The sequence below is a fragment of the Lasiodiplodia theobromae genome (genome assembly GCF_012971845.1).
Source record: "Lasiodiplodia theobromae strain AM2As chromosome Unknown scaffold_76, whole genome shotgun sequence".
Classification (NCBI taxonomy): domain Eukaryota; kingdom Fungi; phylum Ascomycota; class Dothideomycetes; order Botryosphaeriales; family Botryosphaeriaceae; genus Lasiodiplodia; species Lasiodiplodia theobromae.
The window spans coordinates 44467-63007 of record NW_023336559.1 but is presented as its reverse complement, the minus strand read 5'-3'; the positions used below and the strand labels follow the sequence as shown (position 1 = coordinate 63007).

General features: G+C 53.3%; 8 protein-coding genes across 8 annotated transcripts; 6 read left to right on the top strand and 2 right to left on the bottom strand.

The window, feature by feature from the left end:
• Positions 1–222: 222 nt before the first annotated feature.
• Positions 223–539, top strand: LTHEOB_12811 (uncharacterized protein; the record flags this gene model as incomplete). Its single annotated transcript, XM_035509720.1, has 2 exons — positions 223–268; positions 319–539. 2 exons carry the CDS (start codon positions 223–225, stop codon positions 537–539), a joined length of 267 nt encoding a protein of 88 aa, XP_035363823.1.
• A 4533-nt stretch (positions 540–5072) lies between these two features.
• On the top strand, positions 5073–6723 carry LTHEOB_12810 (SH3 and PX3 domain-containing 3-like protein; the record flags this gene model as incomplete). The annotated part of the gene is made up of 6 exons (XM_035509719.1): positions 5073–5304; positions 5361–5617; positions 5672–5699; positions 6026–6247; positions 6352–6637; positions 6696–6723. 6 exons carry the CDS (start codon positions 5073–5075, stop codon positions 6721–6723), a joined length of 1053 nt encoding a protein of 350 aa, XP_035363822.1.
• A 297-nt stretch (positions 6724–7020) lies between these two features.
• On the bottom strand, positions 7021–7519 carry LTHEOB_12809 (uncharacterized protein; the record flags this gene model as incomplete). The annotated part of the gene is made up of 3 exons (XM_035509717.1): positions 7021–7069; positions 7137–7380; positions 7435–7519. The coding sequence occupies 3 exons, from the start codon at positions 7517–7519 to the stop codon at positions 7021–7023; spliced, it is 378 nt and encodes a 125-aa protein (XP_035363821.1).
• Positions 7520–7900: 381 nt separating this feature from the next.
• On the top strand, positions 7901–8218 carry LTHEOB_12808 (Amidohydrolase; the record flags this gene model as incomplete). Its single annotated transcript, XM_035509716.1, has 2 exons — positions 7901–7946; positions 8010–8218. 2 exons carry the CDS (start codon positions 7901–7903, stop codon positions 8216–8218), a joined length of 255 nt encoding a protein of 84 aa, XP_035363820.1.
• Positions 8219–9598: 1380 nt separating this feature from the next.
• On the top strand, positions 9599–10336 carry LTHEOB_12807 (uncharacterized protein; the record flags this gene model as incomplete). Its single annotated transcript, XM_035509715.1, has 1 exon — positions 9599–10336. The coding sequence occupies one exon, from the start codon at positions 9599–9601 to the stop codon at positions 10334–10336; it is 738 nt and encodes a 245-aa protein (XP_035363819.1).
• Positions 10337–11659: 1323 nt separating this feature from the next.
• Positions 11660–12145, top strand: LTHEOB_12806 (NGG1 interacting factor Nif3; the record flags this gene model as incomplete). Its single annotated transcript, XM_035509714.1, has 2 exons — positions 11660–11765; positions 11832–12145. The coding sequence occupies 2 exons, from the start codon at positions 11660–11662 to the stop codon at positions 12143–12145; spliced, it is 420 nt and encodes a 139-aa protein (XP_035363818.1).
• A 1565-nt stretch (positions 12146–13710) lies between these two features.
• Positions 13711–14183, top strand: LTHEOB_12805 (ABC transporter ATP-binding protein; the record flags this gene model as incomplete). Its single annotated transcript, XM_035509713.1, has 3 exons — positions 13711–13756; positions 13814–14079; positions 14133–14183. The coding sequence occupies 3 exons, from the start codon at positions 13711–13713 to the stop codon at positions 14181–14183; spliced, it is 363 nt and encodes a 120-aa protein (XP_035363817.1).
• Positions 14184–17586: 3403 nt separating this feature from the next.
• On the bottom strand, positions 17587–18289 carry LTHEOB_12804 (Zinc finger RING/FYVE/PHD-type protein; the record flags this gene model as incomplete). Its single annotated transcript, XM_035509712.1, has 4 exons — positions 17587–17642; positions 17697–17800; positions 17853–18000; positions 18235–18289. The coding sequence occupies 4 exons, from the start codon at positions 18287–18289 to the stop codon at positions 17587–17589; spliced, it is 363 nt and encodes a 120-aa protein (XP_035363816.1).
• Positions 18290–18541: the final 252 nt, after the last annotated feature.

The window sequence follows — 18541 nt, the reverse complement described above, 5'->3', positions numbered from 1 at the left end:
AACCCGATTGGGAAGGACCGCTCGCGACTGGCAGCTGACGCGGGAAGGAGCGAGCACAATGCCGGGTATAAAAACCCTCTTACTTTGCATGCTTTGGAAGATCTTGCGCACTCAACACCTTGCATCCGCACCCACGCACACGCCCACACCACCGCTGCCCAGCTCTCTGCTCCTGCAACCTTTTTTTTTTTAAGTTTTTTCAAGAAAAAAAAAACCATCATCATGCCCAAGTCCTACGATCAGCACTTGATGGAGAAGAAGTGCATCTGTAAGTTTCATCTACACACAATCAGGCGATTTGATTCTGACACTGTTAAGTGCTCATCAAGTGCTGCGACACCAGCCTCTTCGATATGGAGCACGTCTACATCACTTGCGTCTCCGAGAACAAAGACCCAGGCGGCCCCTGGTGGGAGCTTCGCTGCATCAACAAAGACCGCCGCCACATCGTCATCAAGAAGGGCCCCAGCGCCCCCGGCCGCACACGTTTCCAGGCGTTGAGGCCTCTCTATGAGCAGCTGCTCGAGATGCTCCGGTAGGATTTACTCGCTCTTGCTCACTACTAGCACAAAAGCTTATCGTTGGTGTTCTAGTTCTGGCAATTGAATCGCCTGGCGCTTATCGGAACTGCGTTACAAATCAAATGGATGATGGGCTCGGGTTTCTGACTTTTCTTCGGTGGAGCAAGGGATTGTAGCCCACAGCGATGCTTGCACATTGATACCACGGGCATTGAGATGGTCTCATGAAAGTCTTCAATTCACTATTTTCTCGCGGCCCACAAAGATTTCGTGCTACACGAAGTGACATGACTTCAGTACTTGATTTACTGCGACACGCGCCACACGAAAGCCTCACATGAAGCCAATCGTGACCCTTCCTCCCTCACATCGGCTAAAAGCCAACCACACCTACTTGATCACCCACTTTTTCTTGTAGCACTTGCAACAAGTTCTTGAAAGCATCCTCCTTTTTCGTCTTTGGATTTCCCTTTGCCAGTTCCTTCTGTCCATACGAATTCTTCTTCCACAGTCGTGCTACCCAGGGGAAGTAGCCGTTTACTTTCTCCCACGAGATCATGATGAAAATGTCGTCGACCCTTCCATCTGAGGTGAAGAGGAATCTAGCGCAGCCTATATTATTATGCGTCAGCTAAAGGTAGGAAGAGCGTCAGTGAGGCAACATACTCAAAATCTGATCTTTGATGGGGAAGTAGTCCGGGAATTCTGCCTGGGACGACATTCTGACGCCTTGGGTTCAGCTTTTGCTTCGTCTAGATTCTCACGCAGTGTTGAGTTGCCTGCTATGCCTTCAACCTCTGGCACGCCCGCCTTTTATTTGCAGCGATGAGGGGGACCTGCCGATTGCCCCTTCGTTCAATCAAATTTCTGACACAGCGGTCTTCTCGTCTGACAGCTGACAATAATTGTGGGAGCAAAGCTTGTCAGAGCACATGTGACAGCCGATTAGAGAAGAGGGTATATGTCACGCTCTGTGATTTTTCGTCCTCATGCCATCATTCCGATCACTCTCGCGTGATCGGCTTGACACTGTGGGCACTTGGAAAACCTAGAGATGACTCAAGCTACCCTCAAACTTGCGTCTATGATTGCCGAGTTTGAATTGGATGTAAGATCAAGCTTCGCAGGGAAATGCCAAGATACACTCCCTGACTTACGAATTTTGTCATGAGTATGCGTTCCCGACATGGTTTATTAAATGGCCACACCTGGATGATCGCCAATTGCCTTCATTCTAGTACCTCTTTTGCCTTCGAGAGGGCCTGCACTGAGGCGTGTAGTGGGTTGGGGGCAACTTCTAACAAATTTCCCCAGTGTCTCTGGACGGAGGCTAGGCATTTATTTCACGGTTCTTGGCTATGCAGCCATAGTTGGTTTTGAGTCTTTGGCGTCTGTGAGAGTCACGGGCGACGGGAAATCTTGCTTTTTGTGGGCAGCTGAGACGAACATACGGATCTAATTCTAAATGTAAAATTTCTCACCTTCACAGAAACTCAAACGAAGGATTCACCTGCCGCCTGGAGTAAGGCCCACTGACTCCCGCTGAATAATATCGATCAGACAACTTGGTCATCGCCTGCTGAAGAAACACGCCAAAGGTACCCTCGACGTGATTGTGTTGTCACATGCGGACTCGGCTACTTTGCTACAGAATCATGTGGAATGCTGCTCTTGCGGGGCTGGCCACTGAATTTTCCAGTCAACTGCCGTGTTCGTGACCCGCGGCACCTCCTTTGGCAGGTACGGCTGTGTGATGATCCTCAAGTCGCTGCTTCCGCGCAACCGTTACCAGGTCAGATGCTCGCTTAGCTTGCATGCGCCCCATCCATTGGCATGTCCTCGCTGCCCTATTTAAACCTGCTGCCTTTCGACCATCGGCTCCCTTTTTTTTCTTTAGCTCTCTTTGCCTTTTGGCTTAGATCAAGAGTATCCTGTTCTTTTTAAGGCTAATCTCTTATATCTCACATTGATTCACCTCGTTTTTGGAACCCGCTCTCGGGCCGCTGAGCGCCGCTCATGCTCGAGAGCACAGTGTCGCTCGTATTGCACTACTTCGGGCTGACGCGACCTTCTCTACCTTTTTCGTTGAGTGATCTGTCTTGAGCAGGTCCTTGAGGAAGAAGATTTTTGGACTTGGGTGATCTCCAATTCGCGCCAGCATCAATTCGTCCTTGCTTGCTCCTTGCAGTGATTTGTGCCTCTGCTATTGAAACCGCGACGCGCCTTCTTGCCTTTTGCACTGTCGCATCGCAGTCGTGCCATGTGCGCCCGCAGTCCTTTTCAATTTTACGCAAGTAGCACACTCGGGCAGCGGGTGGCTTCAAGCTCTTGAGCGGTGTTGGAGTCGCATCCGGACGTCACCACCACCGAAACTGCAATGCCACATCGCGCGCGTGTGACAAAGAAAAGATCTAGGAGGCTCGCACAGCCGTCGGAGCTTAAGGTATAGCTTAGCTCGCGTAGAACTTGGCGTGCGAATACCCTAAACTCGCCGCAGAGGTGGGAAGACGGCGTCAGGCGTTCGTCCACGATCTTGCAAGAGCTCTCACGCAATTTCCGAGCGACGCTGCGCCAGGAAATCAGCTTGCATGGCCTCTGTAGCCGTGCCCAACTCGTAGCTTTGCACGTCTAGCTCAAAATTGTACCCGTTGACTTTCCAGCGATCTCTAGATTTTTCCTCTCTCAGCCTCCGAGGGGCAGCCTTCCGGTTGAGGGACTTGTGTGCATGCGACAATGGCGGCTTCAGAGGGGGGATGGGCCCAGGCCCCACGTCCAGAGGAGAAAAGCTAATTCCAGACGAGCACGAGCCGAGCTCAACATCCGGGCTGGGAGGGAACTAAAATGTACCGCGCTCCGCCGCCGCAAGGTGCGCTCCTATTCTCATGATGGAACAATCGTGCAGTAGCCGCAGTTTCCCCCAGCACGCGCTCAGCATTGGGAGCTCAGCGTTTGAGTCCGCCTGTGACTTTGCTACACGGCACCCTGTCGCCCCGCTAATTGAATAGTCACGTAGTCTGTTCCGCCATCCGCGCCTGACAGGACCGACACACCCAGAGTGGTCACGGACGAAACAGCGCCATTCCAACCCAGGATACAGGACAAAGGGAAAAGGGCTTGGATGGCGCGAACTGCAGCATCGTGTAGAGTCAGGTCTGGCGGAGAGGCTCGCTTGACGTCGCGCATCCGGCTGCTCGACAGACGTGGCGTTGGACAGAGTCTAGAGGGTCAGGTCTACAGGCATTGCAAGCTGCAGCGCGACCCATCTTCGCGTTTCCGTCTCAGTGATTGATCGTACCCGATTTGCTGCATTGTATCAGTCGCCTCAAATCAAGCGCATGCGATCGGTCAAGCGCGTTGTGGATTCCATGTGCAGACACTGACGAAATGGCGCGGGCGACCGGGAACTGCGGGCGTCGCTGGTCGCACATGCGTAGAGCTGCACATCTACGTCGTACCACACCAGTTGCGCCCAGCCCGACCGAACGCACGTCCGCGAGCGGGCGGCCTCTGTGTGTCGCTTGCGCTCATGTTTGCGCAAATGCTTGCTCTTGCGCTTCCGCTCGTTGCAAGCCGTGGGTGCCAAAACAAGCCTGCGCAGCCCCCCGCGCGAACAGGCGGACGTTTCGCGAACAACCCACCCTTTTTGCACACCACCCCGACACGAAAAATTTCCACGTCGCCTAGGTTCGCGAACAACGACTCTGCGAATATTCGATGGGCCGCTCAGTGCCGAAATAAGCACCCTCAAGCGCCGCCAAGCAAGCCACCATGCACGAGCATCATCATACCCCACACTCCCACTACCCCTACCTCGCTTCCGATGCAAGGGACGATAGTCAATGCTGGACGCCTGTCAGTGCAACCGTGGTACTGGTGTAACACCACGCGATAGCTTGTTTGGACGTCCAGCTTCTGGAAAATCCCCCAAATGGAACTGACCCACACACTTGCAAAGTCACCAAATTATTCACGGCGATGGAAGCTGGCGAGGGGCCTGACGCTGGATGTAGATCGAAGCTGCGAACTTGCCTCTGAGTCTAGTCTTCTCTTCTCTCCATTTTCTGCGACGGCGCTTGAAGGGTGTTTCAAACTGACCGTTCGACAGAGCATCTGATCCGCGGAACTCCTACTTGAAACGGCTCCCTAATGACAGCGCTGGCCTCCTTCTCATCCCCCCTACATTTGAGGATAAGCACGATCATGTCCTCGGCTGCCCCTGGATATGCTTTTGCGTCCAGAAAATACCTTGTGGTCGGAAATGGTGTGCATTTCCAGAATGACATATACATCGCTGAAGTAAACGCGATGTGACTGGACGTTGCAAGAAACTTGGGAGCAGGTGCGAATGGAACAGCAAACGCCTCCTTTTATTTCGGAGCCATGTGAGTGCAAGTTTGTCCAGCGTCTTTCACTCATTCTAGTAGCAAGCACTAATCTGTAATTGTCTCTGATCATGTTGTTTCTAGGAAGCTCCCCTTAGCCGCCTTCATATACTGTGAAGAACCTCCGGAAAACCAGACGGAATTCACTTCATCCGCGACCCTCACCACCATGAACCCTGCTGCCGATTTCTGGAAGCCAACCCAGCAGGGCGGCAAATCAGCCCTGAATACTGGACGTGGTGGAAACATAAACAATCAACAGAAGCAGCAGCAGCAGCAGCATCAGCAGCCATATTCCAACCGGATGCACCATCAGTTTTGTCAGAAGAAAGGATACGGAAATGTCAAGAACTGGCACTACATCCATCGCGATACCTTCCCCTCGCGTGAGCAGATCCTTGGTAAGTTTCCAGCCCACGCAAAGAGGCCATGCATCTTGCTGACAGAGCGTTCAAAGCGAACGGTCGTATCCTCCACCCTGGCTCTTCACTCGAACTTCTGACAAGCATTCACCCAAACACCGGCGAGTGCCTCGCCTTCCTCGTCAGTCTTTCTCGCCGCCATCAAACCGAGCAGCCGCTTGCTACAGTACTGTATTGGGGCAGGGGCTTCTCGATGGATCTAGCCATGGTTTGGCTGGAGTACCACGTGGACTGGGACTTGCATAGGCAATTGCGTGGCTTGGCTCAGGTTCCCAATGGCTTTTGGAATGATGTATGGGGCGGGCTGCGATGAGCTGATTTTAGGCTTCTCCTAACAATCTATAAGTGCGGGAAAGACACTACAAGGACACACTGTACATAGATTAGACCATGGCGTTTGAACGCTGTAGAAATGAGACACAGAGTGGCTTGGATTGAGCCTGTCGTTTATGCTGAGGGCAGTTGAAATCATGTGAACCTTTAAATTTCTTTAGCCACAGTCTCTCTGGATGGTGACCGGTGCCATGACGGATTGATTGATTGATACGCTCGGTGGTGGCCCATGCTGGATTGATATGATTGGCGCGGGTCGGGTGCGACCTACCTGTGAATCGCGGACTACTCGTTCGCAACTCTCGCAAGCTGATTTCTCTCCTCCAACACTCCGACCACCGATCAGACACACCTCTCGTAACAACAGTGATCAAGCAAATCATCATGTTCTCGTACACGACCCTTCAAGTTTTCCGCGCTGACGGAATCCGCTTTCGCAATCAAGAGATGTTCATGGACTACACTCTCATGAACGACAGTGCGCTGCTCGAGGACCCCGACAACACTTGGTACGACGAGGAGCTGCACGCGTACTACGCTAAGACCCGCATTGATGCCCGCCTCGCAGCCCACATGGACTGCATTACCGGTATTACCCAACAGTTCTCCTTCTGCACACCCTCCCAAGATCTACAGCAATATATGCATTGCAGCACATCATGAAGACGTTCTGTGACTGACGCGCATTTGCAGAGTTCGCCAAGAACAAGTTCCCCGGCAACAAGGTCTATTACACAGTCAAGCTTGAGCACATCCAGAAGGAGCCGCTCTATCTGGGCCTCGAGGAGCCTTGGGCGCTCAGCAAGTGGAGGGCGTGCGTGTGGCGCTACGACAGGCCCCGCCACTACAGGTACGAGATGGTGGCCACGCCGCACTTCGCACACGAGCACCAGGCCTTGCAGGACTTGGAGATGCGCTTGATCAAGATGTTCCTAGGCCGCGACGACGATGAGGCGGCTCGCGAGCTGTTCTCCAACTGGTGAGCGCCAACCGCCTTTGTGAATTACGGACACGGTGTGTGCTGACTTTATCGCCAGGATGGATAAGGACTACAGCAGGCTCTAGGCGCCAACACGCAGGGGATGCCCATCATAGGGCCTATGCCTATGGGATTCTAGTATGTTATGGGCAGCATAGCTTGGCAAGGAGACTCGGCATGAATAGAATATGGTTCTTTAGAGGGTGCCTAGTGCACAAATGGTTCTCCTTGCTGTGCAGAAGCACGGAATGAAATTTCCTTCCGCCATGTCTCCCTTTCTCTCCTCTGGCCATGTCTTCAATCGATGACAACGCTCTCTGACCCTTTATATCTCGTTGTGCATCTTGGACAGAGAGAGGCGGAAGGAAGGAATGATGGGCCGATCAGGCATCGTTGTCATCTTCGCTATCACTGGCATCGTAGTCAGGGCCGCTATGACAGGCGTGAGTCAGCATGGGCAAATTACAAGAGGCAAATGGCTTTAGTCATCTAAACATACACAGGGAAGAGGGCAGCGTTCTTATAGAAGGTAGCATAGAGGATCTTCAGCCTCAGGTTCTCGACGGCGGCCTCGGGCGTGGGGCATGCATCCGACTCCTCCAACAGCTTGAACTCGCCCCTAACCACCACGAACACCCTGTAGATGCACAGCGTGCTGGGGATTTCAGGAGTCGGGGAGGCAAGATCGAAGTGAAGAGGAGAATAATTCCACCAGGGACCCGGAAAGTCCTGCATGAGACGGTCTGCGTGGTATCAGGTTCCTTGGCGCAATCTGCTGTTAATTGCTCTGGACGTACCGATGATGAGGACGCGGCCATCGAACTCAGCGCGGCTGAGGATATATACGCCACCGGGGGGCGCATTCGTGTACGGGTACGCCATTGTCAAGTCTGATGGTGCTGAGTTCTTGTGAGGAGCGGGTAATGGACCGGTCGACGGTTGTGTCAATTTGAAGGGACGGAGCTGCGGAGGAGCACAGAGCATGTCAAGTGCGCATACGGCTCTCAACCAAGCCCCGAAGGGATTAGCCACCCGCAAAACCCTGCATGACGGACTGCGCCTGTTGACCCGACAGCACGAGCTGCGTATAGTCCGTGCGTATGCTAGTCGTCGCGCGTTCATGCGCTTGAATCATGACCGCCAGGCATGTGCTCTGTGACCACACTGGTCCATATACAAGCGTCCGCCGTCACTCTTCTTCTACTGTCCTCCCAATACGATCAACTGCTACCCACAAGTCATTTGCCCGAATATTCCGGCACCATGGATCCCCAGGAGCAATTCTTGGAGGCCAGGACGGAGCTTCTCGGTAGGCTCTCTGGCCCATGAACACCCACAACCAAGCATCTGCTGACAAGCAACCTTTTCACAGCCTACTTCAATTCCCACCTTCGCGACTATCTCGACGGCCGCCCCGGATTCAGCGCCCAACTCATTCTGATCAGTCCGCGTCAGGATTTCATGTACATGGTCACGCTCTGGTGCGAGGATGACAGCTTTCACCAGCACGGTATCGCCTGCGAATACACTGTGTCAAGCAGGCGCGTAGCTATGGAAAAGCTATGGGAGCTCGTGCAGTAGCTGCCGTATCAGGTTGGAACAGGCAACGAGTCGTCTGAGCACGGAAGCTGAGTGCAAGAGGGATCGTGCGCCCTGAAGTGTAGCAGGTATCATGATCTACACCGAACTCGAGTCGGGTGTTTTGGATCGGCACAAAAATGGGACATTAGTCGGATGAACTGGGCAGCAAGACTGGCATGGGACGACAAGCTGGGACGAGATTCGTCCTCCGTAGAACCACAACTCCAAAGGCTGCAAACATTGACATTTCTGCTATTATCCCTGTGTTCTTTGTCCTTGGGCGCTGTTCAAAGGAGTTTGTGCATCGTAACCTCAAGCGGTTTGCTGTGCTACATGTATACATTGTGAGGAAACCGGTTTGCGTGGGAGTCCTTGGCTCAGAGACAGCAAAGTCCTGTCGCTTTGTTCGGTCCTAACTTCCGTATCTGTGTGTGCACACGCTGTCAGCTCGTTGAAGTGCGATGTTGCAGAAGTCAAGAAGTCTTACCATCGAGGCTTCAGACTCTCGATCTCCTTCATGATCCTCTTGTCGAGGCTACACAGGGCCCTTTCGACAGACTTGCAGTGGCGGCCAGCCATGATGAGGAACATTGACAAACCAGTACAGTGATGTTCGGACTCCATCCTGATCCACTTGTTCTTTGGGCGGAACTCGCGGCAGTCGAAGAGCATTTCCATAATTTCCAGCTCAACTGCCATGCTGCCGTTGTGGAACTGCTCGATGGTGACGAGCTGCGCACGGTAGAATTCCCCCTTCTGACGGATGAGGACGCGCCAGCCGTAAGGTTGATCGGTTTTGACGAGGTGTCCAAGACGGACGGTTCCAGCGTCTGAGAGTATGTCAGCGACTTTGAAGCGCGGTGTGCTGGGAAGCGGATGCGCTCTACTGCAATGGCCCTCCATCATCGAGACTACCCCTTCTTCGACGTCATACATGTTCATGCGATAGTCCCAGTCGTTTTGGTGGTCTTTGGGGATGTAATATTTGTAAGAATGCGGAACTGGGGCCATTTCGGCGGCCCGTTTCTGAGATTGCGGATGTCCGCCAGTCATGGCTAGAGGAAGGCGCGGGCACTAAGCTGGCGGAGAGTGCGCGAGATGGCGGTCCGGACGTCGCCGCGGAATCCTCCGCGCACACTCCTCAAAGATTACCCCCATCAAGATTGATTGGCAGCATGCTCGTCGTAGATTCCAGAAGAGGGTCGCGCGCTCGCAGAGACGAGGCCCGCTTCGTCACGCAACAAGTCCGCACAAGCTCTGAACTGCGCGTAACTCGCTCAACAAATGTCCCTGCATAATGGCCCACAGATCGTTGAAATTGGCAACGTAAGCGACGCGGCGACTGGAGCGCACGGCGTCGCGTCCAGTTTAGCTGCGCAGATGCTCCGAGTCCGTCCTCCCACACCCGCCCTCCCCAGTATCCTCCACTTCATCCTTGTCCCACGGAACTGTGCCGCCATGTCTACCGAAAATTCACAAGAGAGCCCTGCAGTCATGTATCATCAAGCCCTCCGTTCATTTCATCGTCGCGAGCTCGGACTTCTTGCTGCGCGCAGAGTGGTGAATAATACCCTTCCGCTGCACTATGAGTTGTACCCTGCGCAAAACCGCGTTGTGCTTTCCGTCACGTTGGAATCTACCTCGCAACATGAGAACTCTCAGGAGGACCGCAGCATCCAGCGGGCGGGCCGTATCTCTCAACACGAAGCCCCAGGCCAGTCCGCCCTTCCGCAGTCCAGAGCCCCAAACTCTGCTGCTCGTCCGAACGCCCCCTCTTCAGTCAAGAAGCGCAACTTGAGGGGGGCAACTTTTGCGGCCGACGACTACATTCACGACATCCGTGTAGCTGCGCAGCCCGATAGCAGTGTCGAAAGCTACCTGGATTGCTTCCACAAGGACGACACCGAGCTGATCTTCCCTGGCAACTATGAGCCTTCTCAGACAAGCTACGGCCTTCCTCAGCCCTCTGCTACTTCGTATGGCCCTCCGCAGGACGCCCACTTGCAGCATGCCGGTGCGGGCCAGGGCGGTTTTGGGCTTCATACCCCGTTCCCCCCGCCGAGCGCCTTCAGAGAATTTCCCTTTTCTCATTACCACCCTGCACAGCACACCGATTAGGGACATACGGGTCCACAACGGCCGCCTGGCTTCGCAGCCAAGTGAGACAATGATGTGCGAGGGGCTGTTCAGGACGAGAAGCCAGTGACAAGAGGTGTCAAAGGCCTGTAAGTGCTGATCATTGTCGATGTGCATGACTATAGGCTGACAGTTCAGAAACGATGCTAGCACTTTTGCTCCCACAACGACGCACAGATCCACTCATGCGTCTACTTTCCAATACAAGCTTCTTTTCTCAGTTTCAGTCTTTACGTCCCTGCAACAAGGCTTACGATAATGGCCCCCTATACCACCTTTTCCACAAATTGAAAATTCACTATTGCTAGCACTCCTAGCTCCCGATTTCATAGCAGCAGCTCCACCGTACCGGATCGACCAATAATGAAATGTAAGGTTCAGGGGCTGTGCCCATTCGGATGGTAGAGCGGAGGCAAGCTAGGGGTTACTAGCTAATAACGAGATTTTGAAGTAGAATAATTTCAGGGTAATAATTCAGGGAGTCCACTCTGGTAGTATTTTGGACGTTTGCGTTGTGTAAATCCTTTGCCGTGAGGCCGACTCAAATCGCCGGATCATGGCATGAGCTTTTCTGGGCGAAGTACTTCCAGAGGAGATTGGGGACTGACAGTACATTCACAATAAACATGCGATGGGAGTCAAAAGATGGCGGAAGTTGATTCAATGGTGCTCCTGTTGATGTAGCTGCAGAGCGCGCAGGCCTTGTGTAACGTAGGTAGGTTTAAGCTTTCCTCGCGCGGGTCGGGCCGTGCCGCCGGAGTTGAGACCGCTCTCGCTCCAGCATCATGCACTGACCAGTGTCAGCATTCGTCGAAGAAATGTCTGCTATCGCGAGCTGTTGTTGAATCGCACTTGCAAAGCTGTGAGACCATAATCTCGAAGCAAATTTCACGAAGGTGCCCCTGGAATTTCTCGAGTGAATGGCACTACTGTCGCGGAGAAGAGAGGTGGATTCGGTCGGTTCGGCCATGGCACTCATATGCTGCTGTCCTCTATTACTAGCGCTAGAACAGCAGTGATGATGATTGCTGACATTTTAGCTTGAAAAGGACCGTATTTGTCCCTGGGTCATTTGGCGGGTTAGTTGAGCATAGAGACCCGCTTGTCCATGCCTTGCCAAATTCTTGTGAGAAGCTCTCCGAACCCGAGGGGCCCTGCCTGGGCAGTGGGCAGCGCAAGATCTGCTGCCATGCCTAACCGTGCAGCAGCCAGCCTGCGAGGTCGATCAAGATATTCTCTCCTCCGACAGCCACCACAACCATCACTACCCACACCGACGACGACGACAACAACAGCACCACCACCATGCCGCTTCCTCCACCACCGCCCACTCCCGCCCAACAGCGCCGCCGCCAACTGCGCGCAGCCCAACTCGGCTACGTCTGGCGCCGCGGCGCCCGCGACCTAATCCGTACGCAACCTCCTCCCCCCCTGCAACCACCTCCCGCGCGCGCGCGCGCTAACACGCCAATGCCAGCTTTCGCCAGCCGCTACCTCCCCGGCGCCTGCCCGCCGACGCGCTGCTGGGCCATCCGTCTGCAGCGCGATTGGTCGCCGATCCGCCGCCCGCCCACCGCCGCTGCCGAAGACCAGAACCGCCCGCGCCGCCGCCCTGTCCTCCGCTGCCGCCTCTTCAGCGAGGACGAGATGGGCCGTCGCATCCACGTGGTGGACAGCGGTCGCTGGGCGCCGCACAGGATGGCGGCGCTCGAGCGGCTGCGGAGGAGCATGCGGGGGCTGGCGCGGGTCGTGCGCGGGGCGAGGAGGGAGAGGCAGGAGAGGGGCGGATGAGTCGTAAGTCGCTAAAGGCCTGTTGAAGTAGCAAGCGATTGTGCTGACTGTAAGCAAACAGCAGATCAAGCGCGACCAGTACGGCATCCTCTTCTTCGGGGTCGCAGACCGCAAAAAGACCGGACGCGTGACTCTCCACGACTGGACCACCTGGCCTCGAAGCCCGATGCCGAGTACGAGAGCGCGTTCCGTCCCTTTGACGTCGACTGGTTCGACAACTTCCTGGAAATCTACAACAAGCACAGGGGCGATGATGCTCTGCCATTCGACTGGAGCTCGGAATGGGCGTCATTATACATTGGTTGCAAGAACAAACGCCACACGATGGTGGGACGGCTGGATAATTGGGAGATTGGAGAGAGGATTAAATTGGTTTCTTGTTGGTGACGACTCGTCTCGTGCATGCTGTGCTTGTGAAGTTGGGGATTGATCACAGAGCATCTGTTAGCGTACTATGAGCTGCAGAATTTATTACGGCGTCTGTTAGTGATCCACTCAGCGCTATTGAGCAGTATTGTTGTGTGAACCATATACAGACTGGCCACACAACGTTGTAACGCTGGCTGGTGGTAGATTAGGTAGCTTGGACTCGGAACGTGGTATCGAGGTCACACGAGCTTGGGCAAATAGCACGATGGATGTACGTAGACACTGGCTGCTTGGTGACAATCTGAATTGATGGAATGACTCTGTGTTCTCAGAGTGAACTGGTCTTGCTGCAAGACGTACAGGGAGGACATTCACACAAAAACGCTCAAACATGCTCCGAGGAGCATAACGAGTGTCTGTTTCTCATTTGGTCCGTGTAACTCTGCTTCCACAAGCCTCATGTTGTCTTTCAGCTCGCCGCACGATTCTGGACAAGGTTGGTGGAAATGGCCTGGTGCATCGTGACAAAAAGGGCCTTCAGTGCGGAATCGCTGCGACGATTATGGATAAGAGGTAAATTGGCAGAAGACGGCTGAGTGCTCATATGCACCTGGTACGCGGTGGCGGTGCTAATAAGGACAGCTAAATTAACCTAGGAGATAGTAAACTCTGCTTTCCATGTTAACTCGTGCCTCCTGAAGACCGGTGGCACAGTGTCAGAATCGTGTGGCCGAAGCAGACGAGGATCAATTTCGTGGTAATTTATCGCCCTTGATGGCGTCGGCAAGCTTGAGCGAGGTGTTGTAGAAAAGCCTAGCGAGAACAAAGTAGAGATAATCAATGTGTGGAGGACGAAAAGGCGGCATAAATGCGAGTCGCGGCGGACGTTGTAGATGGCAATGTCTACAGTAGAGGTACATTTGTGTCAAAGGGATGACTACCAGAAATGAGCCGACAATTCCCCAGCTTTGCGCACGCCAGGCTTCCCTCCGCCCCGCCCAAGAGTAAGCGGGTGGTGTCATGCGACGGTCCGGTGAGTCGCCCGTGCGCCAGAGCGAGGTGCTGCATGCTCCCAAATGCGTCTGCGCCCGCGCCCACGCCTGCGCCCAAGCCCACGCCCACTCTCCCACTCACAGACAACAGCCCTGTAGCCAAACCAACGCTCCACACACCATTTCGAAAGCAAATCTTCCACCATGTCCGAGGGAAACATTGACGATGAGGCGCGCCGCATTATCTCCCGTATGTCAAGCGTCCCCCATCTGCCCCTGACTCAGCGCGCTAACTCACATAACTCAGGCCAGATCGAAAAGCTGGAGAGACACTACCCAGACCACGGCACTGGTGATCTTGAACTCGCCCATGAGATGTACCAAGGCGTGATCTACCTCGAAGTCTTCTTTCGCGCCACCGCCCGTCACGGACACAAGACGATAGCCGTAGCCCATGGGGGCTCGCGTGACGAGGTGTTCTACGCGCTTGTGCCTAGACTGTACATGAGGGAGGTCAGGTTCAGGATCGAGGAGCGCGGCAAGGACTGTGACTTCAGGATGTGGAAGAGGCGCGTAAGTTCTGTTGTCTGGCCCACTTTGATAGCTTCAGATCTTACAGGACGCAGATCGGGTTCGTCTCCCGCCCATCTCCTTTGCGCCAAGGATGGACCGCCTAGCTTCACGAGAAAAGGCATTCTCCACAGGGTCACATTAGGCGCCCCATAGCCCCTACAAAGCATAGCTTAAAGGAGTCGAAGAACCTCGTAGTCCACGCCCACAACGCGCCTCCATCAAGAAAGGCATTGAAGAAACGTGCACATTGAATCAAGGACAAGGTCAAAATTGCTAGACAACTACTTCATTTCTCTCAATGTGTCCTTCGTAGCTCCGCCCAATCCAGCCCATCCCCCTTCCCCTGGCCTTCTGTATCTCGAGCTCCATAGCAATGTCAGGATTCGTGGCGGATGATCGGTAGCTTATACGTTTGCGGCAGATGATTGGCTGACTCCCATCTGCGAATTAGAATAACGTTAGCCAAATGGTTTCTAAGGCGTGGTAGCAGAGAGTAAGAAGACGGAGGCCATCAGAAAAAGTTTTGTTCTCATACACGACACAGCATAGAGCGGTTGTGTTCGAGTGGTAATTCTTGGGATATGAAATCATCATTGGAAGACAGGGTAGAGAGGAAAAATGAACGACTGACCGTAGGGAATTATCGGCAAGAATCATGCCTTTGAGAAGTCAAGTAATTAGTGCTGGGCTGATTCATACAAGACGACAATGAGGAAGTTGGGACTGAGGATTCGCACTTACAGTGGCCAAAGTGGCATAGCCGACTACTTTGAGGGGAGGCGATGAGGACCTATCAAAACGTTGAGACAAGTTAGCATTGGTACTACTCGAGTGTCGAGTCAAAGAAGCCTGGGTAAAGGGAAGTCTCCATACTATCAGTCGAGCTCTAGTACGCATTTTCAACCAGGACTACCCTCACGGATCCACTAAGGTCACCATGAGGGATCCGGCTGACACCTAATTGCGAAGTGTGCGGGTCATAAGACCCTCATCATCCATGAAGACGCCTATGCGTGGAAAGAAAAATCGAGAAAGGACTGACCTGGGAAAGGAAGAAAATACTCGACTGGACGGATTCCACATCACTTTTGAGTCAGTATGGGCGGTGCGACAGGAAAGGCGACACGAACGATTTTTGCGCAAACTATAGAGGCCGACGTGATCAGCTCAACTTCTTTAAAATTTGAGAGTAAGGTAGGAACTTACAGAGTCAGACGCGAAAAGGAGATGCGATTGCGTACGTCGTAGCGTTTTGGGAACCTGCTCAAGTAAAATTAATTAGCGTGAATATATAACTCATTGCAACAGAATTGAAGCGCTGAGAGCTCTGTCAGACAAAGTGGACTTTGTGTCTCCCCATTGACAACCTAACGCCAATAAAGCGTGGTTGTCTGAAATGCTCTTTTTAGTTATAGATGGTCATCATTGAAGAGGAGGACGGTAAGAAATATTACACACTTACATGACATTGTGAAAGCAGCGAGGTAGAAAATAAGCGAGGTTGTCAAAAATTCTGAGCAGCTGCGGGAGTCTCAACTTCAAGGTTCTGCAATGATTGTTTGAATTAGCATCGGTTTGTAGATTAAAAGCCAAGGTGAACGAAAGGATCATCAAGACTGTCCTCAGGAAATAGCTCGGAAGTTGCCTTTGATTTTGGCATCGAGGACCTGACCCTGGGGCCGGTTCTCTTGTAAAGTTCTTTCACTTTCATCACGGGACGCTAAAGGGGATAAACACGAGATGTACTTACATGCAAGAAAGAGCTGTGAGTAGCGTATCATAGCGAAGCCGTCGCACAGCTAATAAAAGATGACTAAATTAGCGCGATTCTCAAAGTTCAATCATGGTGAGACTAAATGTATTTGATTTGATCAGACGAAGGAATTGTTTCGTGAGCCCCCCACCCGAAAGTTGGTTGCTTCAAAGTGTTCTTTCAAGGAAATTTTTTTGGGTATCATAGAAAGGGGAGGAAAGAAAAAGGGAACTCACATACAAGAGAGAGGCCAAGCGAGAAAGGAGGGGATCGGGAGCAAGGAAGGAGTGCGACGTCGGAAGGGAGTAGCTGAAGGTCGTGTTTGGCACTGCGAAGGAAAAAGTTAGCAAGATCTTCCATGATCAGTATGAGGAAGAACAGCTACGAATGGTGTGCTCAGTCCAGCTCAGAAAGTTTTATCATTCGCTCCAGCCGGCTTCCGACCTGGTCGCTCTGCTGCCGATGCAATGACAGAAAGCCACGGGGTAGCACGAAGGGGCGTAAACTGAAGTGGCTTGGGCTAAACGCCCTCATCATCGCGCGAAAAAAAATGCAATGGTAGATCCACTTACATGAGACATGAAGGGCGCGTGGGGAGAGGCCACGCATGGAGGATTGGTCGCAAAGGCCATCAACCAGGAATGGCAGAGTGACTTGATCTAAGCCAAAAGGCAAAGAGAGCTGAGGAAGGAAAGAGGCTGGAGCGCGGGCAGATTAGTGGGGCTTTTATTTAGCGAGACTGAGGGCGATCGGGTGCGGCATGCGACGAGGTCGTGACCACAGCAACCACTGCTGCCTGGGGCCAATGGAAACCGGCATCCGCAGCGCACGATGGTATCCATCAAGGCAGTCACGACTGGTAGAAGCCCCCTGGCGCGGAAGGAGCCAAGGTCAGCCGAGTGGTCTGGAGGGCTGGGCGAAAGCCAGGTGGATCAGCAGCGCCTCAGCGGCGGCTGATGCTCAGGACAGCATCGAGCAGCTGCGGAGGCATTGTCCAGACCCGCCTTGGCGCGCGAGACGGGATGGGCGGTCAAGTGCGCTTCTGGACATCTGGCGGAGGCGCACTGAAGGGGCGCGCAAGTTTTGGGCGGCCGCTACGATGCCGTAAGCCATCGCTAGGTGTTGAGCCTCTAAATCAGTGACTCGGCGCGTCACGACAGACGTCTGGCAACAGTGAAACCTCGCTTCCGTCACTCTTGCAAACCATGGTGCAACCTTTCGTCATTACATGTCAACCGGCGCAGCGATTAGCACAGGCATACGGTGACAAGTCTCAGAACCTCCGCTTCTGCGCATTGTGCATGTCTACGACCTTCATGTGAGCGTCAAGACACCCCGACTTGTCTTAGCAGGCCACCCGCCGCCTCTACACTAATGTCCCAGCGACCTCCAGTCACAGTATTCGACGCGATCCGACTATCAGCAGCACTGCGCGCCAGTTTCCATCCCTATGGCCCTGCAGCAAGTATGGCATGTCCGACTGAACCTCTCCCTCACTCTGTGTGCGCAGCCAGCTGACAATCGGGCAGACAAAAGGACGGTCAACTACAAACCCCCGACGCGTGTGACCCTCATATTCTTGTTTCTGCTTCACGCCGACAACAATGGACACAAATTTCCAAGTTCCAACTCCTCGTCGACAGTCGCGATGCACCCTTGCAAGGCTAGACAGTACCCGCCACGTCGCTGGGCCGCTCATCCACAACGAGGACAAATACGAAGAAAACTCACGTGTCTTGCGCGGGAAATAGGCATCAGATGGCAATTGGGTACAAATGGAGACAAACAAGGTGACTCGGCTGATCTGTGTCTGGAGTGAAGGCGGTGGCACATTGTTGCTCAGGAGGCATACCAACTCTCTTACCTTTGAAGGTTTGCAGGATCATGGAGATTTGCGCGGTGACCGTGACACACTCTTGCCCACCTGTCAGGAGAGGAGACTTCTTGCTGTGCGGCGGAAGCCTGTGCCTTGGCCTGAAAATTGTCTCGAGAAGCTTCATCAGGCTCAGCTATGACATACTCGCCCACAGTATTGACCATGACGCCAGACGGCTGACGTGAGTCGTCGGTGAGGCCGTCAGTGGTGAGCGCCTTCTCGATCGTCTGCAGCATAGAACGCAGAATGCCCGTCGTACGCTTGATACGGGGCTTGTCGAAGTTCGGATAATCTATCCAGGAGGTCAGCTAAGATCACAGAACACATAAGCAACTGGGCGTGTTCACTCAAGCGCAAGAAACAAGGAATGATCGATTTTCGAGCGAAACTCATGGCATTGCTCACTTTTCTCTCTGCCGGTATGTTTTCTCCCCCTCGCTCCAAGGAAGCTCTAGAACACTTCTTACAATCTCACAACCAGGGGCGTGTAGTAGCAATGCTTTGAAGACCGTTTGCGGCGACCCACCAAAGTTTGCGGTCACTGTATAGCGATCAGCCCCGTGAATAGTGGAACGAGACATTCGCTGAGAAGGTGCTAGGAAGAAGATTTTCAATACTTCGGACACTCGTCAAACTTGCAGCAGGTCAATAGAGATCTCGGACACAGAAATAAAATATGTTGGACAAACAAACAGTGAAGGATAAGAAATACGGAGGGTCAAATCGGCTTCCATGCTTGTTGGAAGGGACGCTACTACACTTTGTCTCATCATGGAATGGCAAAGTAAGATGACATGGGGTCAGACTTGCTGCATGTGGCAAGTATTCCACGC